The following is a 20,412-nucleotide window of genomic DNA, read 5'->3' as shown; positions in this document are numbered from 1 at the left end:
GGTCCTGTTATAGCGGCTGGGCAGGGAAGAAGATAGCCCTGAATGTGAGCAGGTGCCTTCTCCACTTCTTAATCTTTAAAATCTCCCTAGAGACTCCCCAGAGCTGCCCCGGATCAGCCGTAAGTCTCTGGTTACCTCTTTTCCCCTCGCACTGAAAACTGTGGCTAGGGAGAGAAGGGCTGACCACACACTGGCCCCTGCTTTCTGTCCCTTTGTGCAGTGGATAAGGAGCCGCCTTTAGACAAAGCGGGCACGTGCAGCTGGGATTTACAATCACTTTCTAAATAAGGAAAAACCAATCGGCAGGCGCACTGGTCCCACACATCTGCCCCCCCCCCCCGTAAGCTCCATGACAAGGTCTTTTTACAGAAGCTCCTGCTGTCACAGCACCCGTAACTGTACCACTAGGCCAGCCTCTCTGATCCACTCCTCTGAACAACGGTGATTTAGACCTGGCAGTGCTGGGCTAAGATGGGGCCAGTAGCCCTGCCGCTTGCAATTTGTCCCTAGACCCTGCTTCTGCCTTCCTGCCCAGACCAAGTGGTGCCTGCTGTATCAATACTGGGGAGTTTAACAGCTGTGTTCCGGAGGTCTCCCTATGTGACAATAAACCCAGAAACAAGGCAGATCTCCATTTGCATAGCACTGAACCGTTCTGTCGAGAGGTATCAGAACCAATCAGGCTAACAAGATTTCATGCAAATCAGCTGCTGGCGGCCTTCCCTTGGATCGCCCCTTTGATGGGGATGTAGGAAGTCTTTTGATTATTTAATGCAATCCAAATCAATGTTTCCAGCAAACCAGACACCCAAAAGCAACCTGACATTACCTGGAGGAGGAACACCTGATCTGTATCAAAATAATATGCCACAGTTAAGCAACAGGAAGAAACACGTGCAATGGACAGCAGGGTCCTTCCACAACAGAGAATTGCTTCATTTCCAGATCAAAGGGCAGTGGGGTATCTCTGCATAGGGGACAGGCAAGCAGGGCATGCACATTTCACACGTCAGTGTGAGGGGAAAATCACCCACCTCGCTCTGACACAACACACGATTTCCCAAGGACACTTGATGCTGACTTCTTGTGAGAAGCTCTGACGGCCTTTAGGCCTTGTCTACACAGGAAAGCATGACCAGCTAGGCCATAGTTACCCCACTATAACCACGTATGGAAACACTCTTAATCCAGGTTTCAGAGTAGCAGCCATGTTAGTCTGTATTCACAAAAAGAAAAGGAGTACTTGTGGCACCTTAGAGACTAAAATTTATTTGAGCATAAGCTTTCGTGAGCTACAGATGCATCCGATGAAGTGAGTTGTAGCTCATGAAAGCTTATGCTCAAATAAATTTGTTAGTCTCTAAGGTGCCACAAGTACTCCTTTACTCTTAGTCCAGTATTAGAGGGACTTTTTTTAGTTTAGCTAAAAACCCCTTCCCAAGAGTCCAACCAGGGGGAGTTACAACAGCAGAACTACACTGGCTTAAATTCACACCTTAGCTTATACTGACGAAAAAAAAACCTTTTCCCACATTGACAAGGCCTGAGGCTGAGAGACAGCCTTTTGTTCATCGCCCGTAGGAACTACTTCCATGGGCTACAACTCCCTCTTGGTGCCAGTCCACTGCTATTGGCTGGCCAGATGAATTTATTTACAGTGGCGTGGGAGTTTTGTGCTTTGCTCTTTAGTCTGTGTGTCCAGCAGATGTTTGGACGGAAGACACCTGGATCTGGATTACATGATTCACCAGTGAGCCTGCTGCAGATTGTTAAAAAGTGGGCTGGGGAACAGTTGGAGGAGTTGGCGCATTGTTTGGCAAGGTCCTGGTACTAGAAATCTCCAGTCAAGTTATAGAAACAGCATGGGCTCGTGTGTTACCAGCTAAGTCAGAATTATGCTTCTTACGTGATTTCCTTCCAATTCATGCCACTGCAAAGTCTTTTTGAAAAAAGATCTCAATGGCCTTTGATTATGCACCGAGATTGCTCCTTTGAAACTGCAAAAATTTCCTATCCCAGTTCTTAAAGACGGTTCACTTAGGAGAGGGCAGGGAGTTGTTTCATAGAAGTACCTTCTATTAACAAAAAGGTATGATGATGTGACACAAGGGCATCTGATGCATCCGATGAAGTGAGCTTTGGCTCACGAAAGCTTATGCTCAAATAAATTTATTAGTCTATAAGGTGCCACAAGTACTCCTTTTCTTTTTGAGAATACAGACTAACACGGCTGCTACTCTGAAAAAAGGGCATCTGAAGAACTGTATGGGGACCCAGCCATAGTAAACTAGAGCTGGCATAGGTCAGGATTGAGGTGCATTGGCAGAGCTGTCTGGAGATAATACTTAGAACTTTTCCTCTTCAGGGACCTTCAGAAACCTTAATGAATCTTCCTTAGATGCCTGCCCATAATGATCACCTTCCCCATTTCCCAGATGGGGAAACTGAGACAGAGAGGTTAAGTGACTTGCCCAGGATCAAAGACAGAGTTGTTGTCAGAGCCAGGATGAGCTGATGGAAAGTCCCTGGTTGTCTGAGCTGAGCCAGCACTTCCCCCTATCAGCACTGATCAGCCTCCCCTGGCGTTAATTAGTGACTGTTCCCAGACTGCTGTAAAAGCGCAAAGCAAGATTCTGCCTTGGGACATTCCCCAGCTGTAGAGGGGAATGCCGTGTTCATGGACCTGCTGCTTGTTTGGAATCAGCAGCACATGGATGCTTCCAGCAGCCTCTACCACTGGCGGTTGCTTTGCTGCCCAAAGAGCATGGTAGCTGGGAGGCAGTGATGCCCTCACACTGCACTGGTGCTGTGCAGAGATTTCTTTCTTTCTAGGATGGTGCAACAAGTTTAACTTCACCAGAGCAGGATGGGGGCAGGTCTCCCTCTCTCCCACTGCACCTGAATCCTTCAAGACCTTTGTAACCTGGGCGCGGATTGGTACAGATTTCAGAAATGAAGAGGGAAGCTGTCCAACCATGCAGCTTATACCATCAGCACCCCGGTGCCCCAGCTCTGAGACAAGTGCAGAAGCAGATGGCATGAGCCACAGGGGCTGCAAACAGCCTATGTGGGTAACACAGCTCACATGGCAGACAGCCAACAACACACCAGCACTCCCCAAAAACATGCTTCTGCAGATCCACTGCTGACTAGAAGTGGGGCATGCCCTCAAGCTGGCACAGATGGGGGCTTTCACAGCAGCGCAACACATGCTTTGCTATTAAACATGCGCTTAGCAGATTACACATTAAACCTGCTAGGCATGCCCTGACCTTCCCTGGAGCCCAGCTTCTGGGTCACAAGCACCAACTAGCAGCTGTGCAAGGGTTAACTGGACACAAGACCTTGCCCATTTCCCATCTCTGTCTCTCTTGAGCCACTATATGCTCTGCCTGCTCCTTGATTGTCCCTTAAACAAGGGTGTTCCCTTCTCCGAAGGCTCTGTACCTCAGTGGCTGAGACACGCCACCTTGCAGGCCAGAATCAGCCTGGCAGAGCTGCTCAGGGACTATGGAATTGTGGAGAGTGGCACCTTCTGCCCATTCCCCGTGGGCACCATCCCCCTCCTTAGCTGCACTCCAGCCCCACGGAGGGCCCTCCAACTCCTGCAGGTGCCACTGAGTGCAGAGGACCCCTTGACATCCTGATGCTCCTTTTGGGGGACAGGGGGCAGACCACTGATGAGCCCGGTACTGCACAGTCTGCCACACTGGGCCACAGGCAGCAAGGAGGTGCTAGGGTTTTGGTCACACTCTCCACTGTGAACAGCACAGAGAACTGAGAAAGAGGGAGATTTATTTTACTTTGATTTTATTTTCTCCTTCTGAAGGGGGCAGGTCCCCACATGCCAGTATGGCCCCTGCCTGGGCCACATATGTACCCCCAAGCTCATTATTTACTCACTTTGAACCCAACTGTGGTGAGATCAGCCCAAAAAAGGGGATTACATTTATTCAGAAACCATCCCTCTGCAGGGTGGTCCCCCTGCCAGAGTTATGGGGTGTCAAGCTGGTTTGCGGCCAAGTTCAACAAAACAAATACAGACCATCCAAAGGACAGGACTTTAATAAAATCAGTCAGGCTTTTACAGAACCACTATCAGCAAATACAGTAAAAGTGAGATGAGACCAATACAGAACCATCTTCATAAATAACTGGGGTCAGCATTCCCAGAGGTCTTGGGCTTTTTTGACTGTGGCAGAGGAAAAGAGGCGTGCGCACACGCACACACACACCCCCAAGACCCTTGATAAGCCTACATTGAGGAGGTAGATTTTTGCCTTTATGGCTAAGCAACCGAGTCTCTTGCTATTTTCAGCCTCGCTGCCGAGCTTTATTGAGCCAGCGCTGGCATGTGGCACTGTCCCTCCCACGCTACTGTACTGCCCTGCGTGTGCTTTCCAGCTTGGGGAAGGAGGTTATATTGATCTCCTCCAGGCAGTTCATAAAGCTCCCGCCAATCTACACTCGCTTCCCAACAGCTCCACGCGGCAGGCAGTTATCCATGAAGAATGTCTCTGCTGGGGCATGAAATCAAGATGCACAACATCACGGGGATGCACCACGGCAGTTTGTGAAAAGACTGTTTCCAGTGGAAGTAACTAGTAACCCCGCAAAGAATAGTTTTCCTATTATATGTCACTTACAAGGGTCATTCCCCCCACCACACACACACCTCCCCAAGGGATCAGCTATTAAAACGCAAGCTGGCTTCCAGTGAAATGTACACAGAACTACAGCAAAGTAGAAGCTGTGAAAAGAATGAGTCAGGGAGCAAAACCAACAGCCAGGGCAGCAAGATAAAAGTACAACAGAAAGGGGACTTTCAGGAGGGACAGATCTGTCACGTCGCCTCCGGAGTCACAGAGCAGAAGAGCATGCTGCTTGGGCTGACCGTTCAAAGAGCAGACCCGGCTGTTCTTTCCGTGCAGCGAAGACGGGTTTGTTTCCAACGCCCAAGCTCCAGGCCCTCCGCAACCCAGGGATTTCTCCTGTAAACACCCATTTCCTCCTCCCCACAAAAGAGCTTAACTAATGTGGGGTGGGAGAATTCACTCCCCTGGAAATCTTGTGCGGGGGGCAATGTTCTCTCGGTAACTGAAGCAGAGTGATCAGAGTTTCAGGGTAGAGCAAAACAAAACCAAAATTAAGTTTCATCTGGATCAAGCTGCCTCCTAAAACTGCTTTGTCTCTGACTCTTTTGGGAGCTATTAAGGCTGAGCATAAAACACAAAGACGTGCTGGTCTGGGGGGTTTCAGAGGACCCCTGAGGTGACCATTTGAGGGATGGATAGCGTGGCACATGTGCACCCCATTCACCCAGCATGGACACTTCATGCCGGAGGCACACTAGGCCTTGCGGAAGAACAAAAGTTGAATGATGTGCCAGATGGTGGCTCCTCATTCGAGACACCACAAGCTGGGCTGACACAAACCAGCTCCTAGGGTGCATGAGACACACTTCGGATTCTACCAGTAACTGGAGCTCTGCTAACGTGGCTGACCCAGCTAAGAACATTCCCGCCCGCTAACACGGCAGGAAGGGGCAGGCTCCACACAACTGGTCCACCCTGCGTGGAATGGAGGGTGCAGTCCAGGGTGGGGGAGGGGTCTTAGCACCAGATCCCCCGAGTTTCTGGCAGCTTATGGCAGAGCCTTTGTGGGGGTTGTGTTTGTGTTGTGCACGCAGGGCTGGAGAAAAGCCCTCCACTGCGACAACCAGACCCTCACCCACCCTGCAGGAGGCGGGCGTGTGTTGGCTGGGCCATGAGCTGCACAGATATTCCCTTGGGCTCGCCCACGAGGTGTGTACACATGTGTGTTCTTCCAACCGTCTCATGAGAGCGAGGGCGTTTATAGTCCTCTTGGCACTGTCCCAGTGAACTGATTCAGAGGACAGTGCAGGCAGGTGCCAAAGAGGATCAAGGCAAGCAGGTGCAAGCCAGCCCTTTGCTCTCTCACTGGCTCACGGGGGACTATACTCCAGGCTCTTTATTAATAGCTTGCATATTTACAAGACCAGTTCCCATTAGGAAGGAAACCCCTTCCCAGGGCCAGCTCTGTTGACCGAGGCAATGCACAGCCCTGCAGTAACTCCCGAGACAACTGAACATCCCACTTGTGCTGCCAGGCTGGCCCCGCTCCTCCCCTCGGCCCCCGTGCCAAGAAAACTCGCCCTCTCTCATTGCTAGGGCCTTGCAACTCTTGAAGTTCTTAGCTTGGCAACGTCTCGTCGCGGCAGGGACCGGATCTCTGAAGGCCATGGGCCTGGGGTAGGGTAAGGGGCAGGGGAGGCCAACAGGGGACAGGGACTAGAGTTAAAGGATGCTCTGTCAGTGAGACTCCACCATAGGGTGCTTCCCGGCCGGACCAGACTGAGTCACGCAAGAAATTAAAACATCCCCTTGTACATCACACACACACCCACTCAAAGGCTTTGCTATCAGAGTTCGTGGCATCCATGAAGTCACTATACGTTGGATACCTTTTGGGGCTCTCTGGCTTGCCGTAGTCCGTACAGCCACTTGATCACCCTGGCGTTGCGCTCGATGACAGAGATGCCGTAGGGCATGCGCTCCGCCTGCTTGTCCTCCAGGGTGGCGGCGCTGTGCTGAGAGCGGGTGCACTCCGAGCTGGCGGTGCTGACGCTGTGAAACTTGATGGAGACGATGTCCGAGCTGGCCCGGGCGCAGTGCTCCGCCCCTATGTCCCTGACCTCCTCGGGGTCCAGCCCGCAGTAATTGAAGAAGCGTTCCAGGTCGGCCGTGGCCCGGGAGTACCTGTCACTCAGGTCGGACTTGGATCTGTGCAGGAGGGTCTGCCGCTTGGCGCTGTCTGTCCGCTTGTCGTGGGGGCTTCTGTTTGGTGAGCTAAGGGAGCCGGTGGAGGGAATCCTGGCCTTGGCGGGTGAGACGGGTATGGGGGTGACCTGGATGGTCGGGGTCACCCTGGCCCGATGAACCCCGCAGGGCCGGACATCCACTCTGCGCACAGCCACCGTGCTGGAGGGCTTGGATGTGACAGAGCTCTCCGACAGCTTGCTCATGCCATCCGAGGGACCCTTCCTCCTTTGCACAGCGGGGTGCCCACCCAGCTCTTTGCCCGGGGGCTCCCTCGTCTCTGCTCTCCACTTGTGCTCCTGGGGGCTCTCCGATTTGGGGAAGGGCAGGGGGCTGTCACAGATGTTGATGAGGTTGTTGAGGATCTCCAGGTTCAAGGAGGTCTTTGGCCCACAGGCTTCCACCCTGCGGCCCCCTTGCGGGGTCTTGCGGCTCGGCATGAGCATGGCTCTCCGGACCCCTGGAGTGAAGAGGGGCTGCTTCAAGAGCGGTTTCACTGGCTCCTGCTTGGTGCTGGCGACCTGCTGGCTCTTCACGTACTTGGCTTTGTCCGCCTCCAGCCTCTCCACGGCACTGGGCTTCTTGGCGCCGGTGGCCGCCTGCCGGCGGAAGTACTCAGGTCCCTTGTTGAGGATCCGGAATGGCATGGCCGAGGTGAAGGGTGCCGTCACTGAAACCCCCTTCATCACATCTCCAGCCTGGAGGGTTTCCACGGGCATGCTGCTCAGCTGCTGCACGCCCCCCCAGCTGCTCCTCCCCACGCCGCCCACTCTGCTTGCTGGCTCTGCCGTGCCCTGTGCAGCAGTGTTCATCAAGGGTCACATGCCACCCATGTCCGGTAGCGAAGATTAAGGCTGAGGGTCCGTCCCAGTAGCAAAATCCCTCTGAGCTTCCAGAGGAGCCCGGAGCGATGAGTCCAAGGGGCCGGCAGCCTTGGTGGGGTCCGCCCCGGGGTCACGCGCCACTCGCTGCAAAGAAGGGAACAGAGATCAGGTCACAGCCGAGCTGGCAGGAGCGTGCTGCTTCCCTACGGAATGATGCTGCCTCCTGCTTCTGCCAGCTCAGCCAGACAAAGGCACGGGCAGGCCTGCCGTCTTCGCCAGGAGGCGGGGGAGACCCGCGCTGGGCTTCCTATTTCAAGGCACAGGCCCCGCCCCCTTCCAGCCAGGTCTCTCCCGCCAGCCAATTGACAGAGGCAGAGACACTTCAAATAGAAACCTCCCCCAATCGAGGGAGAGCGGCTCTAGACAACTCCTTGAATGAAAAGAGGGGAAGGAAGGCGGAGAGCAGGCACTTACAGCCTGGCCTCCTGCCATGATCAGCCCCTTCTCCTCCATGGCCCTCAGCCAGGCTTCCCCGCCCACCCCCTCCCCATCACTTGCCCTCTTCCCATATGGGATGCCTGGCTGACCCCCTGGGCCCCTGCCTCTTGGTCTGTTGGGATGCCCCATGCATCCCCCTTACCTTCCGGGGAGCTGCCCACGAGCCACAGCCATCTGCACGAAGGAGATTTACGTGATATCAGTGGGGGATGTGAAATAACATCCCATGGAGACATGGAGGGCTAAAAACCTAGCGTCCAGATCATCCAAACTGCGGGATCTCCCCCACGGCTGAATGGGCAAGACAGGGCCCCAGAGAACAGAAAGGGCCCTCGCCTAGACAGCTCTACAGCTCTTTAAACCGTCCCAGGATCTGTAGAGGCATATCTCACCTCCCTAGCAGAGACGGGGCTCACCCTGAGCTCGGACCCCTGCCCCAGGAGACCAGACGCCCTCCCTTGCTGATGGGTTAGGCAGCCCCTCAGGAGGCCGGGGAGCTCTGTGCTACGGCTCCTGTGGCAAACAGCCTGAGTGCGCCTCCCTTCCCTGCATGTCCCAGCCTGGCTGAACGGGACGCGTGGTGGAAGCATCCCACGCTCTCCAAAGGGGACAGCGACACTCAGCCTGATGGCCAGGCCAGGTTGGCCCATCTGGAGCCACGAGTGTGAGGGAACTACAGAGAGGGGTCCCTGACCTGGCGCCACTGCACGCACGTGGAAAAGTGATCACTCCGGGCAGCCGGATGCTACACCAGGGAATCTCTACAGGAAGCCTCCCCTCCCCATCTCCCTGCTCAGCTTGTCACAATGACAGGACCTCAGTCTGGGGAAGGGGGCCACAGAGAGGAGCTGCTGTCTGCCAATGAGAAGCACAGGTGCCAGGCTAGGAAACACAGCCCTGAGACAGCCACATGCCCCCCCTGCAGAGGGGCAGCCAGAGGAGAGCTAATGTCGAGGGGGCCCACCCACACTTTTGGGGATCTTGCTGTGAACACATGCTGAGCACTGGGAGACCTCCAGGGTCCACTCGGTGAGTGTCACCCTCAGTGTGACCTTTGAAGAGAGTTGCTGTGTTGAATTCTTGCACGCCCGAACATGCAGGGAGCAGAGGCTGATGTCACGGAGGCAAGAGGTGGCTGGAATTTAGGGTGAGGGGACATATAGAAGGAGCCAGGCGAAGGACCCTCATTACTTTGCATCAACCCTACAATGCCTAGGAGGAGCGGCCCTGAGAAAGCTCCGATGTTCCACAGACGCGCATACACAGCTCCCAGCACTCACAAGAAATGCAACTCCCTACAACGCAGTGCTCCGTAAACTGGAGGCTTCTTTCTTTCCGCCACCCTCCCCTCCTTAATCCTAGTCGAAGGGGCATTTTAAACAGCTTACAACTGCTCCTGCTCTCATTAGCCACGGGGATTAGCAACGGGCAAAGCTCAGCGATTCGCACGGGAAATGCACTGGGAGGTCAAGCTGTTCATCGGAATATCTTGGGACTGGGAAAACCTTGGCAAGGCAGCCTCACTCCCGGCCCCTCAGCACATCCGGTCCCAGCCAAAGGGCAGGAGAAAATGACTGGTCAGGGAGCTCTTCCGGAGCTCAGAAAGGAGATGTGGAGTTAGCTCTGGAGGGGGGTTCAGAAGGGCACTCATTTTTTACCCGTTCTGGCAGGTGACAGTTGGGGACTGGGAGCCAGGAGCTCTGTGTTCTGCTGCAGACACTCCCCCTGTGTGATCTCAGTCTAGTCACTTCACCTCGCTCTGCCTCTGTCTGCACCACGGGGATAACAGACAAATGCATCTTCGTTTATCTGCAATTTCCTGATCCATACATCAGTGACAATGAGTCTGCGGCCTGCTTGAAGCTTGGGCTCAGAACCAGAGCTGTCAGTCACCAGCAAAAAGGGAATGCCCCCACCCCTGAAGAGCCAGACAGCTGAGTCAAACATCCACCATCAGGATAACTAGCCCCTGAAAACTAGTCTTTTCTGCTTCAGAATGAGGAGCCAATCTCCTCTAGCAAGCATAAAAACCAGCCTTGGAGTGAAAAAAAAAAGGTGCCTTGTAAAAAAAAAAAAAAAAAAAAAAAAACTTAGAAATGCGGTTAATTTTACTTTGGAGGCAGAAAGAACCCAGCGGGCTCTGCAGGGGCATTCCCTGCCAGCTAGCAAATGCCAGGTCTAGTTCTGCCCCCCAAGCTGCAAGCCAGCTAGCTGGCGTAGCAGACTGAAGACCGTAGCACAGCACAGCCTGATAGTTATCCAGCTGTGAGAAAAGCTTTGAGATCCAAGGGTGAAAGACACTATAGAAAATGTGAAGAAATAAAGAACCTCTTTGAGGTCGCTCACGCTTTCCCTAAACTGAAGCTTGCAGTCGGATTGGCTAGGAGGAGGCAGGGGCAAATGCCCCGCGACCAGACAGGCAGCTAGAAAAGCGACTCAGCTTCCACATGAAGAACTAGGAAGACCCAGAACTAGAGCAAGGCACATCTCGCTATACCCCCCGTCTTTTCGCAGGAACTGTTGTGAGAAGCTTCCAAACCAGTCCAACCCATTGCCAAGGGGGTGCTCGCCCTGTGAGTGGGAAGGGGAGGGCAATGGTGCCACAAAACAGGATCATTCGCTTGCACAAGACCAGCGTGGGCCCAGGAGAATAGAGGGCATTTCACTATCACCTCCAGAAGCGCTTGGGGACTAAAGGGGGGGGGGAGGAGCCATGGTAAATATACTAAACACTTACTATTTAAATAGCTAAAGGAGATGGGCAGCGTCTGTCGTGCACATGTTGATCTGATCCCGGATACCCATTGCCATGATCTCCAGCTATCTCAGCGTCTTGGCTATCAGCCTGCAAATACATGCAAGGCAGCCCTCCTGAATGGCAACGGGGAGCCGCGAGCACGGTCAGTGGCTTGTCCCACTGAACAAAGTCTCACTCTTGGCCCTGCGAACAGACTTACCCACGCATGGGCATGGATAGAGAGAGCGGGTGCTGACAAGCTCCACAGGGCACGCCCAGCGGGAGGAGCAACCTCCAAGGGCGGCTGAGAGTTTTAACTCAGTAATGTCTGGGCAGTGCTTTGCACCCCTCAGGGGCAGCTGCTAGAGAAGGAGACACAAACCATTGGGATGTTCCAGCCCTACATCCACTGAACCCAGCTGTCAGCAGCGTCCCCAAGGCCTCAGAGCCGGCGTCTCTCTCTCGTCCAGAGCGAACAGGCACAGTGGGAAAAGAGGCACCAAAAGCAGTTGCAGGCCTGTGAACCAGGGCCCAGAGCACCCCGCTGCTGACACAGCCGTGACTCGCCCCCGCAGCACCGAATGAGGGTGGCCATGACAGTGAGCAGCAACCAAAGTGTGGGGCCCTCCCCCACCGTGTTGGGCACTTCAAACCACCTGCAAAAGCCAGGTCCCCTTCTGCCCCCCTCATCTGTGCACTTCACTGACTCGCACGGAGTTTGCACAACCTTCCCGTGAGCCCACAGCAACCACGTGGTCGTCACCGGCGGGCTGGGGAACTTTCCCCTCTAAGCCTGGGGAGTTTTGCCATAAGCACAATAACCAGCGCCCTTCGGCTGCCTAGATTAGCCCATTACTACCCAGCCCCACAGCAGCAGAGACTGCAGCCTCATCCCCCATCCCAACAGCAGTGTGGCCAATGCATAGGAGAGGGGAGGAGGAAATGTGAGAGAGGGGATGTTTCAAATAGACCTTGCAGACAGAACCACATCCCAGGGATGCTCCCCTCTGCTCGAGCCCTGACGCTGCCCTCCATTGTGCTCTTTCCAAACTGAGACAATCAAAGGCCTGGTCAGTGCTGCTCTGTCCCAGTCCCCTTTCTTCCTTCAGCTCCTGCATGCAGCCAGCTCCTGGTTACTCCACCTTCCTTTGAACTTTCAATAGGTCCTACAATTTTTCCCCATACGCCACTGAGTTAAGTGCCGATTGCATCGGGCTGGTTTCATGTTCAGTAAGCAGATTGCTCACATCAGTGGACTGAGATCGTAGGGGTCACGGGCAGTGTCCCACCTGCCCCTCCACCACCACCACCATCGAGTTTCTGGTCACCCTCCCTCAGCAATCCGATCTTTTCCAGAGCTTAATTTCTTTTATCTTCCAGCAGAGCCAGAGAGAAACCCTCAGGGCTTGATTCCCCTCTTGTTCTGTTGTGACCCCAACGAATTCAGCGCGTCACTCCCAATTCACACCAGCATTAGCAAGAGAAGGACCAAGCTCCACCAGTGGGTTTAGACACTCTGGCCATGTCTACACTTCAGCTGTAGCAATGCCACTGTAGCTCCATGGCATAGACACTTCCCTCATTGATGGAAGGGGGTTTTCCGTTGATGTTGTTAATCCGCCCCCAAGGGCTGGTAGCTAGGTCAATGGAAGAATCTTGCTGTCAACCTAGCCCATCTACACCAGGGGTTAGGTCAACCCAACGACAGTGCTCAGGCATGAAACTTCTCACAGCTCTGAGTGATATTGCTAGGTCGACCTACGTTTTAAGTGTAGACCAGGCCTCTGCTAAAACCCTGCCCAGCCCATTGGGCAGGTCCCCTGCACTTCACACAGATCTGGGAGCTTTGCAAAGAAGCTGAAGGAATTGTCCTGTAGCCTCTGATCCTAACTTGAAATGCTGAACTGCCTGCCTTGGCTCAGGCCTCCTGAAAGCCCTCTGCCACTGCAGGAGCCTGGTTCCGCTTTGGGCTGCAGCCAGACCCTAGGCCCCAGGGAGACAGAACAGCAAACCCCAGTAACTTACCAGTTGTACTTTCTTTTCCCCTTCTGGCTGCAGCTGGATTCCAGAACACCGCCAGCCAGCTCCACCTGAGGTGTCTCATGGGGCTTCTGCTCTCCGCTCTCCACTAACCCAATCGCTCACCTGGAGGGATCAGGTAACCTGCTTGCACAACTTCCTGTTTATGCTCAGAAGGTGAATCTCCCTCTCCGCTGTTGGCAGGGAGGGAGCCTGTGCACAGAGCAAACCACCCTCCGGCACTGAGCCTGCAGTGACCTGACCGGCAGGAGGGGGCAGCTCCTGACGCACAACAGCTGATGTAGCTGTGCGGATTTGCTGGCCTTCCTGTGTCACCGGCGCATTTCTGCCTTGCCCCCAGGGGCGCTCTCTGCCTCAGTGTCTAGCACCATATGGGGGAGGGGTGTCAGACTAACCAAGAAGGAGACAACCCGCCAGCTGAGACACTGCAGCAGGAACTTCCAGTGTATTCCCATCTGGTGACTCCAGACACACTGAGCCTGAAAACACAGAAGCCTGCCCTGCTCCCTTCCTCAGAGCCCGAGGGGAATCCCACCACATGATCTGGAAACAGAGTAGCAGCCCTGTTAGTCTGTATTCGCAAAAAGAAAAGGAGTACTTGTGGCACCTTAGAGACTAACAAATTTATTAGAGCATAAGCTTTCGTGAGCTACAGCTCACTTCATCGGATGCATTTGATGAAGTGAGCTGTAGCTCACGAAAGCTTATGCTCTAATAAATTTGTTAGTCTCTAAGGTGCCACAAGTACTCCTTTTCTTTTTATGATCTGGAAAGAGAGAGGAGTGTTTGGGGGGGAGGGGGGAGATGTCCTAGCAGGCACACTTACACATGGAGCACAGACAGTCCCTTCTCGTGCCTCAGTCGCTCTGGCCTGTGGCTTTTTACAGCCCCTGCCCCAAGGCAGCCAAAAGAAAGAGCCACTCAGTGCAGAGAGCACAACCCCCAGCTGGTAAGTGACATGGCAGAGTGATTGCTGAGCTGGGGAGAGGAAACATAGGCAAGACGCTCTGTGGAGTTACCTCTCTTACAGCCCTGTAGGGAGACAGGACGTGTTGTTTGGGGTATGGCCTCTGCTCCGCTTGGGTATGCTTTCCTCAGATGCAGCTGGTTATTTATATTACAGTCGTGCTCAGAGACTCCAGCTGAAATCAGAGTCCTATTGTGCTGCGGGCTGTACACAAACACAATAAGAGATGATTCCTGCCCTGCCTCCAATCTAAACAGACAAGGAAGACAAAGAGTGGGAGGGGAAACAGGCACAGAGGGATGAAGTGACTTGACTAAGGTCACATACCAAGTCAGTGGCAGAGGCAGGAATGGAACCAGGTCTCCTGGCTTTCAGACCAGTACCCTATCCGCTAGGCCATGCTGCCTCTCAGCTACTAATGAAGTTTGGTCTTACATGGAATGGAAACTACAGCAGGCACAAATCGTTCTGGCTGGAGAGAGACATTCTCAAGAGACAGATCAGGACTCCACTTCCTCGACTCTGTTATAATCACACCAGACTGAAGCTCCTTTCCACTGCCTTCAGGTGGAGTGAGGAACCAAACGTCTGCAGATCAGGAAAGGGATGATCTGAAATGCCAGCACTCCACGAGGGGATCATTAGTCAGACCATTCTCTGTAGCCCTGACATGGCATCTGCCAGCCAGGAATCTCGAACAGGAATGGCTGCGGTCTCACAACACCGAGCATGTTCTTGGATGGTCTAATAATCACAACAATGATCGCTGGCATCGCCTCCTGTGAGTGAGCCTCATTATCCCCATTTCACAGATGGCAACACTGAAGCACACAGAGACTGACTCACCCACATCACATAGAGCCTGGGAACCCAATTCCTATCCTCTGCCTTTAGAGCAAACATCCCCATCCCTTATTAACCTTCTCCTCCTTGCTGAAGAGGTACCTGCAGGTAGGCAAAGGTGAGTGAGCTGTAGCTCACGAAAGCTTATGCTCTAATAAATTTGTTAGTCTCTAAGGTGCCACAAGTACTCCTTTTCTTTTTTCAGAGAAAGAGAGAGAGAGAGAGAGAGAGAGAGAGCAGATCCTTCCCCACATCCTGCCCTTGCCATCTTCTCTTTCCCACCACTCCCTTGGTGGAAGGACATTTCATCTGGTCAGGGGTCTGAGCAAAGGGGATCAAGGTCCTTCCCATCTCCCCAAGGGAGCCAAGGTGCTACACACAGAAGAGGAAGATACCATCAGGTTCAGGTGAACCCATTTACACCCGCGGGAGGGCACAGAAGCTCACATCAGGAGGTTTTGTGCTGGCTGCACATTAGGTCTCCAGCATTGTTGGTTGTTTCCGACCAAACAGGTTTTCCAGGAGGCAAGATCTTCCCAACCTCCCCACATGGCCAGGGTGGAGGGGGAGGAGAGTGGCTTGATTTCCCCCTTCTCATAAGCCAAAGAGACACCCCTGCTGCCTTCCACCCCACCCCCTGCTTGGGATCCACAGCACACAACTCTACATTCTTGTAGCTGGACAGAAGCCAGCCTGGGCACCAACTGCAGAACAAATATCACATTTGAGCTGAAGAGGGGAGGGGCGTGTAAAGTACAACTAGTTCTCTGTACCACCAGCAAATCAAACACAATGCTAGTGCATCAAATGCCAACAGCCTAATACTATGCCTGGGGAGGGGGAGCTAGGCAGGCATTACGGTAGACCGACCTTCCATTTCCCTCAAGACATGGCTCATGTCCATGCAGTGCTGTGCTAAGCCCCAGGGTCCCTTGGACACTGGCAAATTCCAGGGGCACAATTGTGAGTGCTCCTGGGGGAGAGAGGTTCTACATTTTTAGTTTCAGAGTAGCAGCCGTGTTAGTCTGTATTTGCAAAAAAAAAAAAAAAAAAAAAAAAAGGAGTACTTGTGGCACCTTAGAGACTAACAAATTTATTAGAGCATAAGCTTTCATGAGCTACAACTCACTTCATCGGATGCATTTGGTGGGTTTTTTTTTTCCACCAAATGCATCCGATGAAGTGAGCTGTAGCTCACGAAAGCTTATGCTCTAATAAATTTGTTAGTCTCTAAGGTGCCACAAGTACTCCTTTTCTTTTTACCTCCATTTGGGGGCTGCATTTTGCAGACTCCGCCTTTTCCTTTAGAAAGATAAGGCTGCCAGCTCTGCCCCACCCCAGAAAACCTTCCCGGTAGCTGACTCAGACCATTGTCTCCAGCTACACAACAGGAGCAGGGAAAGGTGTGGAGCTCTGCAGCCCCACTTCACCTTACCAGAGCTTTAACTTCAAAGCCTCACCTATGAAATGATGAGCTTATTAAGCCACAGCAGCCAAAAAAAACAACATGTGGAGCTAGGGGATTTATTTAAAAGCATTATCATTATGAGTCAACCCTCCTTTCCTTGTTCTGAGATTTTCAGTCACAATACAAGTTGAGTGGGTTTTTTCCCCAGCCCTTCATCCCTGGGATTTTCTTTGTTTCCCAATCTGCTTCCCTCGCTAGCAATTGTAATGCTTCTAGACTCACTGATGGCACTGGCTCCCTGTCTGCAGGAAGACTAAAGCAGTCGGCTGAACCAACTCAAGAGTTAAAACCCATTCACACTCAGGGTCTACACGAAAAAGTAGGTCAACCCAGCTACATCACTCAGGGGTGTGAAGAATCCACATTCTTTTGCAATGTAATTAAGCCAACCTAACCCCTACTGTAGACAGCGCTAGGTCAACAGAAGAATTCTTCCGTCGAGCTAGTTACCGCTTCTCAGGGAGATGGACTGCCTCCACCAATGGGAGAACCCCTCCAGTCAGCAAAGGTACGGTCTACACTGAAGCGCTACAGCATTGTTGTTTCAAGTGTAGACAAGCCCTCACATAGCTCAAGTACGTCTACACGTGCTGCAATCACACCTCCTGACTGCAGTGTAGACATAACATTAATTGTTCACACCTGAATCAGTGAATCGAATGAACATGTATTTCCAGAGCACTACAGTGAAAAGTAACTAAAAAAGCACCTTCTTATTCAATGGAACTGCTCCCTCTGTGCAGCCAGAAACACACGTACTGAATTTAATGACCAAGATAAGCCTTTTTACTCCTGCTAGCACTGACAGCACAGCTCTGGGGAGGGAGCGGGGGTCTAGCCTGCCTCATGCCTCATCAAGAAAATGATTTACAAAGTCCCTGTTGCAAGGTCTCATTCTGTCCTCAGTTACAGTGCACTGAGTCTGCACAGCTGTAACAGAGCACTGAATCTTTTGTCTGTGGTGAGATGGGAGAAGTAAAGAACCCAGCTTGACTTTCAGAGCCCAGGCAGGGGCAGTTTGTGGGGCTAGTGGTTAGAGAAAACAGATTTTTATTTGTAAACTTGGGTAAGTTTGACCTTGAACGTCACTGCAAGACAATGAAGGTGGAGCCATATGGAGCCATATTATGCCATTTTAAAGAGTCAAACCTTAAAAACAGAATTCTAGATGATGTAAATAGTCTTCCAAACCACATCAAGTAATCTGGGTTTAGCCCCCATTTTAGACACAGCAGATACAAGCCAACTAACCACGGAGTCACAAAGCAGATGCATATTATCTCTGGAGCCTCTGCAATGCCTCACCCACTTTATGGTCTGAATGAATGGAAAACACATCATAGCTTGTTTCTCCCATTTGGCTGTCTGATGTTGCATCATCTGAACTGTTCCATACTTGCTAAGGCTATAATATTGATTGCCTCCAGATAGGGGCATAGATTTAGTCATACTGGATCAGCCCATCAATTCTGGTCTCCTGCCTCAGGTAAAGTTGGTTACCAGATGCATCAGAAAGAGGTAAAAAATCTCCATAAAGGGCCTACCAGTCGTGCAGCTCTGGACATGAAGGGGAATTCTTTCCTATCCCTGCAGGAGCCGGCCCTGCTTCTCTCACTGTTACTTGCAGAGCTGACCTTTTTATCGGTCACACAATTGTCCAGGCCTTTACAAAGGCCGCTGCAGCATCTAACACTCTGACCTTCTGGCTGATGATACCTTTGCTTTCACTGAAACATAGAGCAGTGGGAGATATTCAAACATGGTCCATTCCCCGTGGCTTTGGGGCAACCTGATAAACAGCATTTCCCAGCCCTTTCTGGAGGCCCATCCCCCCTAGAAAATCAGAACCAGATGTAACCAGATTAGATCTGTCTTGTCTTCCTCCCGAGCCCCACCACCAGCCACGGGAAGGGGATCCCCTACTCCCGCAGACCTGGGGCTCGGGGCTCCGCACACAGACACTCCACTTCCAGGGGAGAGGAAGGAAGTCCTGGCCCCTTGCTCCCGATGACCCCTCCCCGGCCCCTCTTACCGCAGAGCCGAACACTGAAGGGGGGACAGAGGGGTTGCAGAGGCCGCTGCGGGTCCTAGACGCTCCAGTCCCCTTGACCCCACACGCCTCCTTCCCATTGGCTCCGCCGTCGCCATTCGAACGTTGCGCGGCTGGGGTCGCTAGGCGACCGCAACTGGGGACTTTATCAATGAACCAGGCGGGGGCTGCTCGTTGGGTTCTGCTCCTCCCCACCCCCCGGGTAGGGGTCCTGCTTCTCCCCCCTCCATCCACAAGGTGGGCCCCCCGCCCCTTCGTTGTTACTGCGGGAACGATTCCCCACCATTCTACACACAGCCAGCCAGGGGTCCTGCTTCCCCCTGCCGCCTGGTGGGAACTACCTGCGTCCCCTCCCCCCCAGCCATTCTGTAAGGGGTGTGGGGGAGCTTGCCCCGCAGCAGCCCATGGGGAGTCCGGGGATCCCTCTGCTTTAGACATAATCAAACATTTCAGAACCTCTCGAAAGTTCTGATTTGAGTTTGGTTCTAAAAACGGCCACAAGTTCCTAAGGAGGAATTCTTATTTTAGCCAAACCAGCTCTCCCAGCCCCATCTTGCAGCCAGTAAACTGCATAAGACTTCACAGATTTAATAAGCTCAGGTTCAGAGTGAAATAACCTATAGCAGCCCTGGATGCTAGCCAGGGCATGAACCAGTTACATTGCCTGCCCCCATGTCCTTGCACAGCAGGCTGCACATACAGAGAGACCAAAGCAATTCTGTTGGACAGGATAATGCAGGGGCTGCGGAGTGGCCATGCAAGAAGACTCAGCCGGCTGCATGCCACACAGCAATTGTCCATGGCGGTCTTTCTGTGACAGCACTAGTTGTTTGAGAGCTGGGCAGAGCTGGATATTGAAAGGTTGGAAGCATGGCCTTTGGGTCTGGGATTATATGGATCCAAAACCCTGGGGGAGCATGTGGTTGCTTCACTAAAGCCTGGAAGAGTCTACTTCCCTGCTTCCCACAGAGGTCCACCACACAATGCCCAGTCCTTCTGGCTTCATGCAGGAGTCCAGAAGCTGGTCACAGAGCACAGCAGTGGGAGAACAAAACTAAAGCAGCAGATTTTGGAAGTGCGAGAGAGAGCTGATAAGGCAAGGAGTTCAGAGTGAAATTCTGTGAAAACAAATGACTTCATCCCAGAAGGGTTACCCTGGCCTTGTGCAACTGAAACGAGCTAAAGATGGATTTGCAAACCTAGCTCAGCTAGAATAACAAATGACCGAAGTGCGGGTGTAGCCACCATATGATTAGCATGAGAGGTCTGAAATAGTCTGCGTTATTTTGATTGCCTGTAGATTTCCACCTGCTTGTTTGGCTGTGCATGGGAGTGTGGTGCAGGAACCAGGCTGAAAGAGCAGCTGTCATATGGGGGCAATGGGGGAGGTTTAGATTGGATATTAGGAAAAACTTTTTCACTAAGAGGGTGGTGAAACACTGGAATGCGTTACCTAGGGAGGTGGTAGAATCTCCTTCCTTAGAGGTTTTTAAGGTCAGGCTTGACAAAGCCCTGGCTGGGATGATTTAACTGGGACTTGGTCCTGCTTTGAGCAGGGGGTTGGACTAGATGACCTTCTGGGGTCCCTTCCAACCCTGATATTCTATGATTCTATATGGGGCATGCACGAGAGCCCAGCATTTCACGTACAGGGCTCCAGGTTGTCTGGCAAAAACTTCCCGCAGGGAACTGCCTATACATGTTTTAGAGTGTGTACCCCAGCGTTTTTAAGCAGGGCGTTCCAGTCATTTGTGAGAGATTCAAAGAGCCTCACCCTCTCTGGGAATATCCCCTGGGATGATTAAGAGGTGAGCGCAGCTAAACCTTGGAAGCAACTGACAGGCGCCTCGTGACACACCAATGCAATGGAGTTACACCAGAAAAGCATTTAGTCCAGTCTGATACAAGCTAATATCAAGATGCCAATGATGGACAGTTAAAATGGCCTCTACAGAATAAACTTGATGGTTGAGATTTGAAAGCCAGCTGCAGGATTTTGCATACTGCTCATGTTAATTTTAATGACTCTGTCTCTAGTCAGCTGTGAATATCTCTGCTGATGCTCCTGCCTTCTGGACCACATGGAGAGCAGGCAGTCGGGCAGGGTCTCTTCTGCTGCTCATAGCTAGAGGGGCTGCTCCTTTAG

General features: G+C 52.6%; 1 protein-coding gene across 2 annotated transcripts; it reads right to left on the bottom strand.

Moving 5' to 3' along the window:
• Window positions 1-4,042: 4,042 nt before the first annotated feature.
• Window positions 4,043-18,830, bottom strand: FAM110A (family with sequence similarity 110 member A). 2 transcript variants are annotated; one of them, XM_038369012.1, is made up of 2 exons: window positions 18,249-18,830; window positions 4,043-7,807 (listed from the first exon to the last, which is right to left on the bottom strand). In XM_038369012.1, the coding sequence occupies exon 2, from the start codon at window positions 7,649-7,651 to the stop codon at window positions 6,470-6,472; it is 1,182 nt and encodes a 393-aa protein (XP_038224940.1). In that variant the 5' UTR covers window positions 7,652-7,807; window positions 18,249-18,830; the 3' UTR covers window positions 4,043-6,469. The 2 variants fall into 2 exon arrangements, with proteins under 2 accessions (XP_038224940.1, XP_038224941.1); XM_038369013.2 differs by lacking the exon at window positions 18,249-18,830 and adding an exon at window positions 12,924-13,222.
• Window positions 18,831-20,412: the final 1,582 nt, after the last annotated feature.

Source organism: Dermochelys coriacea, chromosome 13, assembly GCF_009764565.3.
Source record: "Dermochelys coriacea isolate rDerCor1 chromosome 13, rDerCor1.pri.v4, whole genome shotgun sequence".
In the NCBI taxonomy this organism is placed as follows: Eukaryota; Metazoa; Chordata; order Testudines; family Dermochelyidae; genus Dermochelys; species Dermochelys coriacea.
The sequence above is the reverse complement of the archived record's forward strand: the minus strand, read 5'-3'. Positions and strand labels throughout refer to the sequence as shown.

What these genes read in the sequence shown, in the direction of transcription:
- FAM110A (XM_038369012.1), bottom strand. Translation starts at nt 7,651, where the DNA reads ATGAACACTGCTGCACAGGGCACGGCAGAGCCAGCAAGCAGAGTGGGC.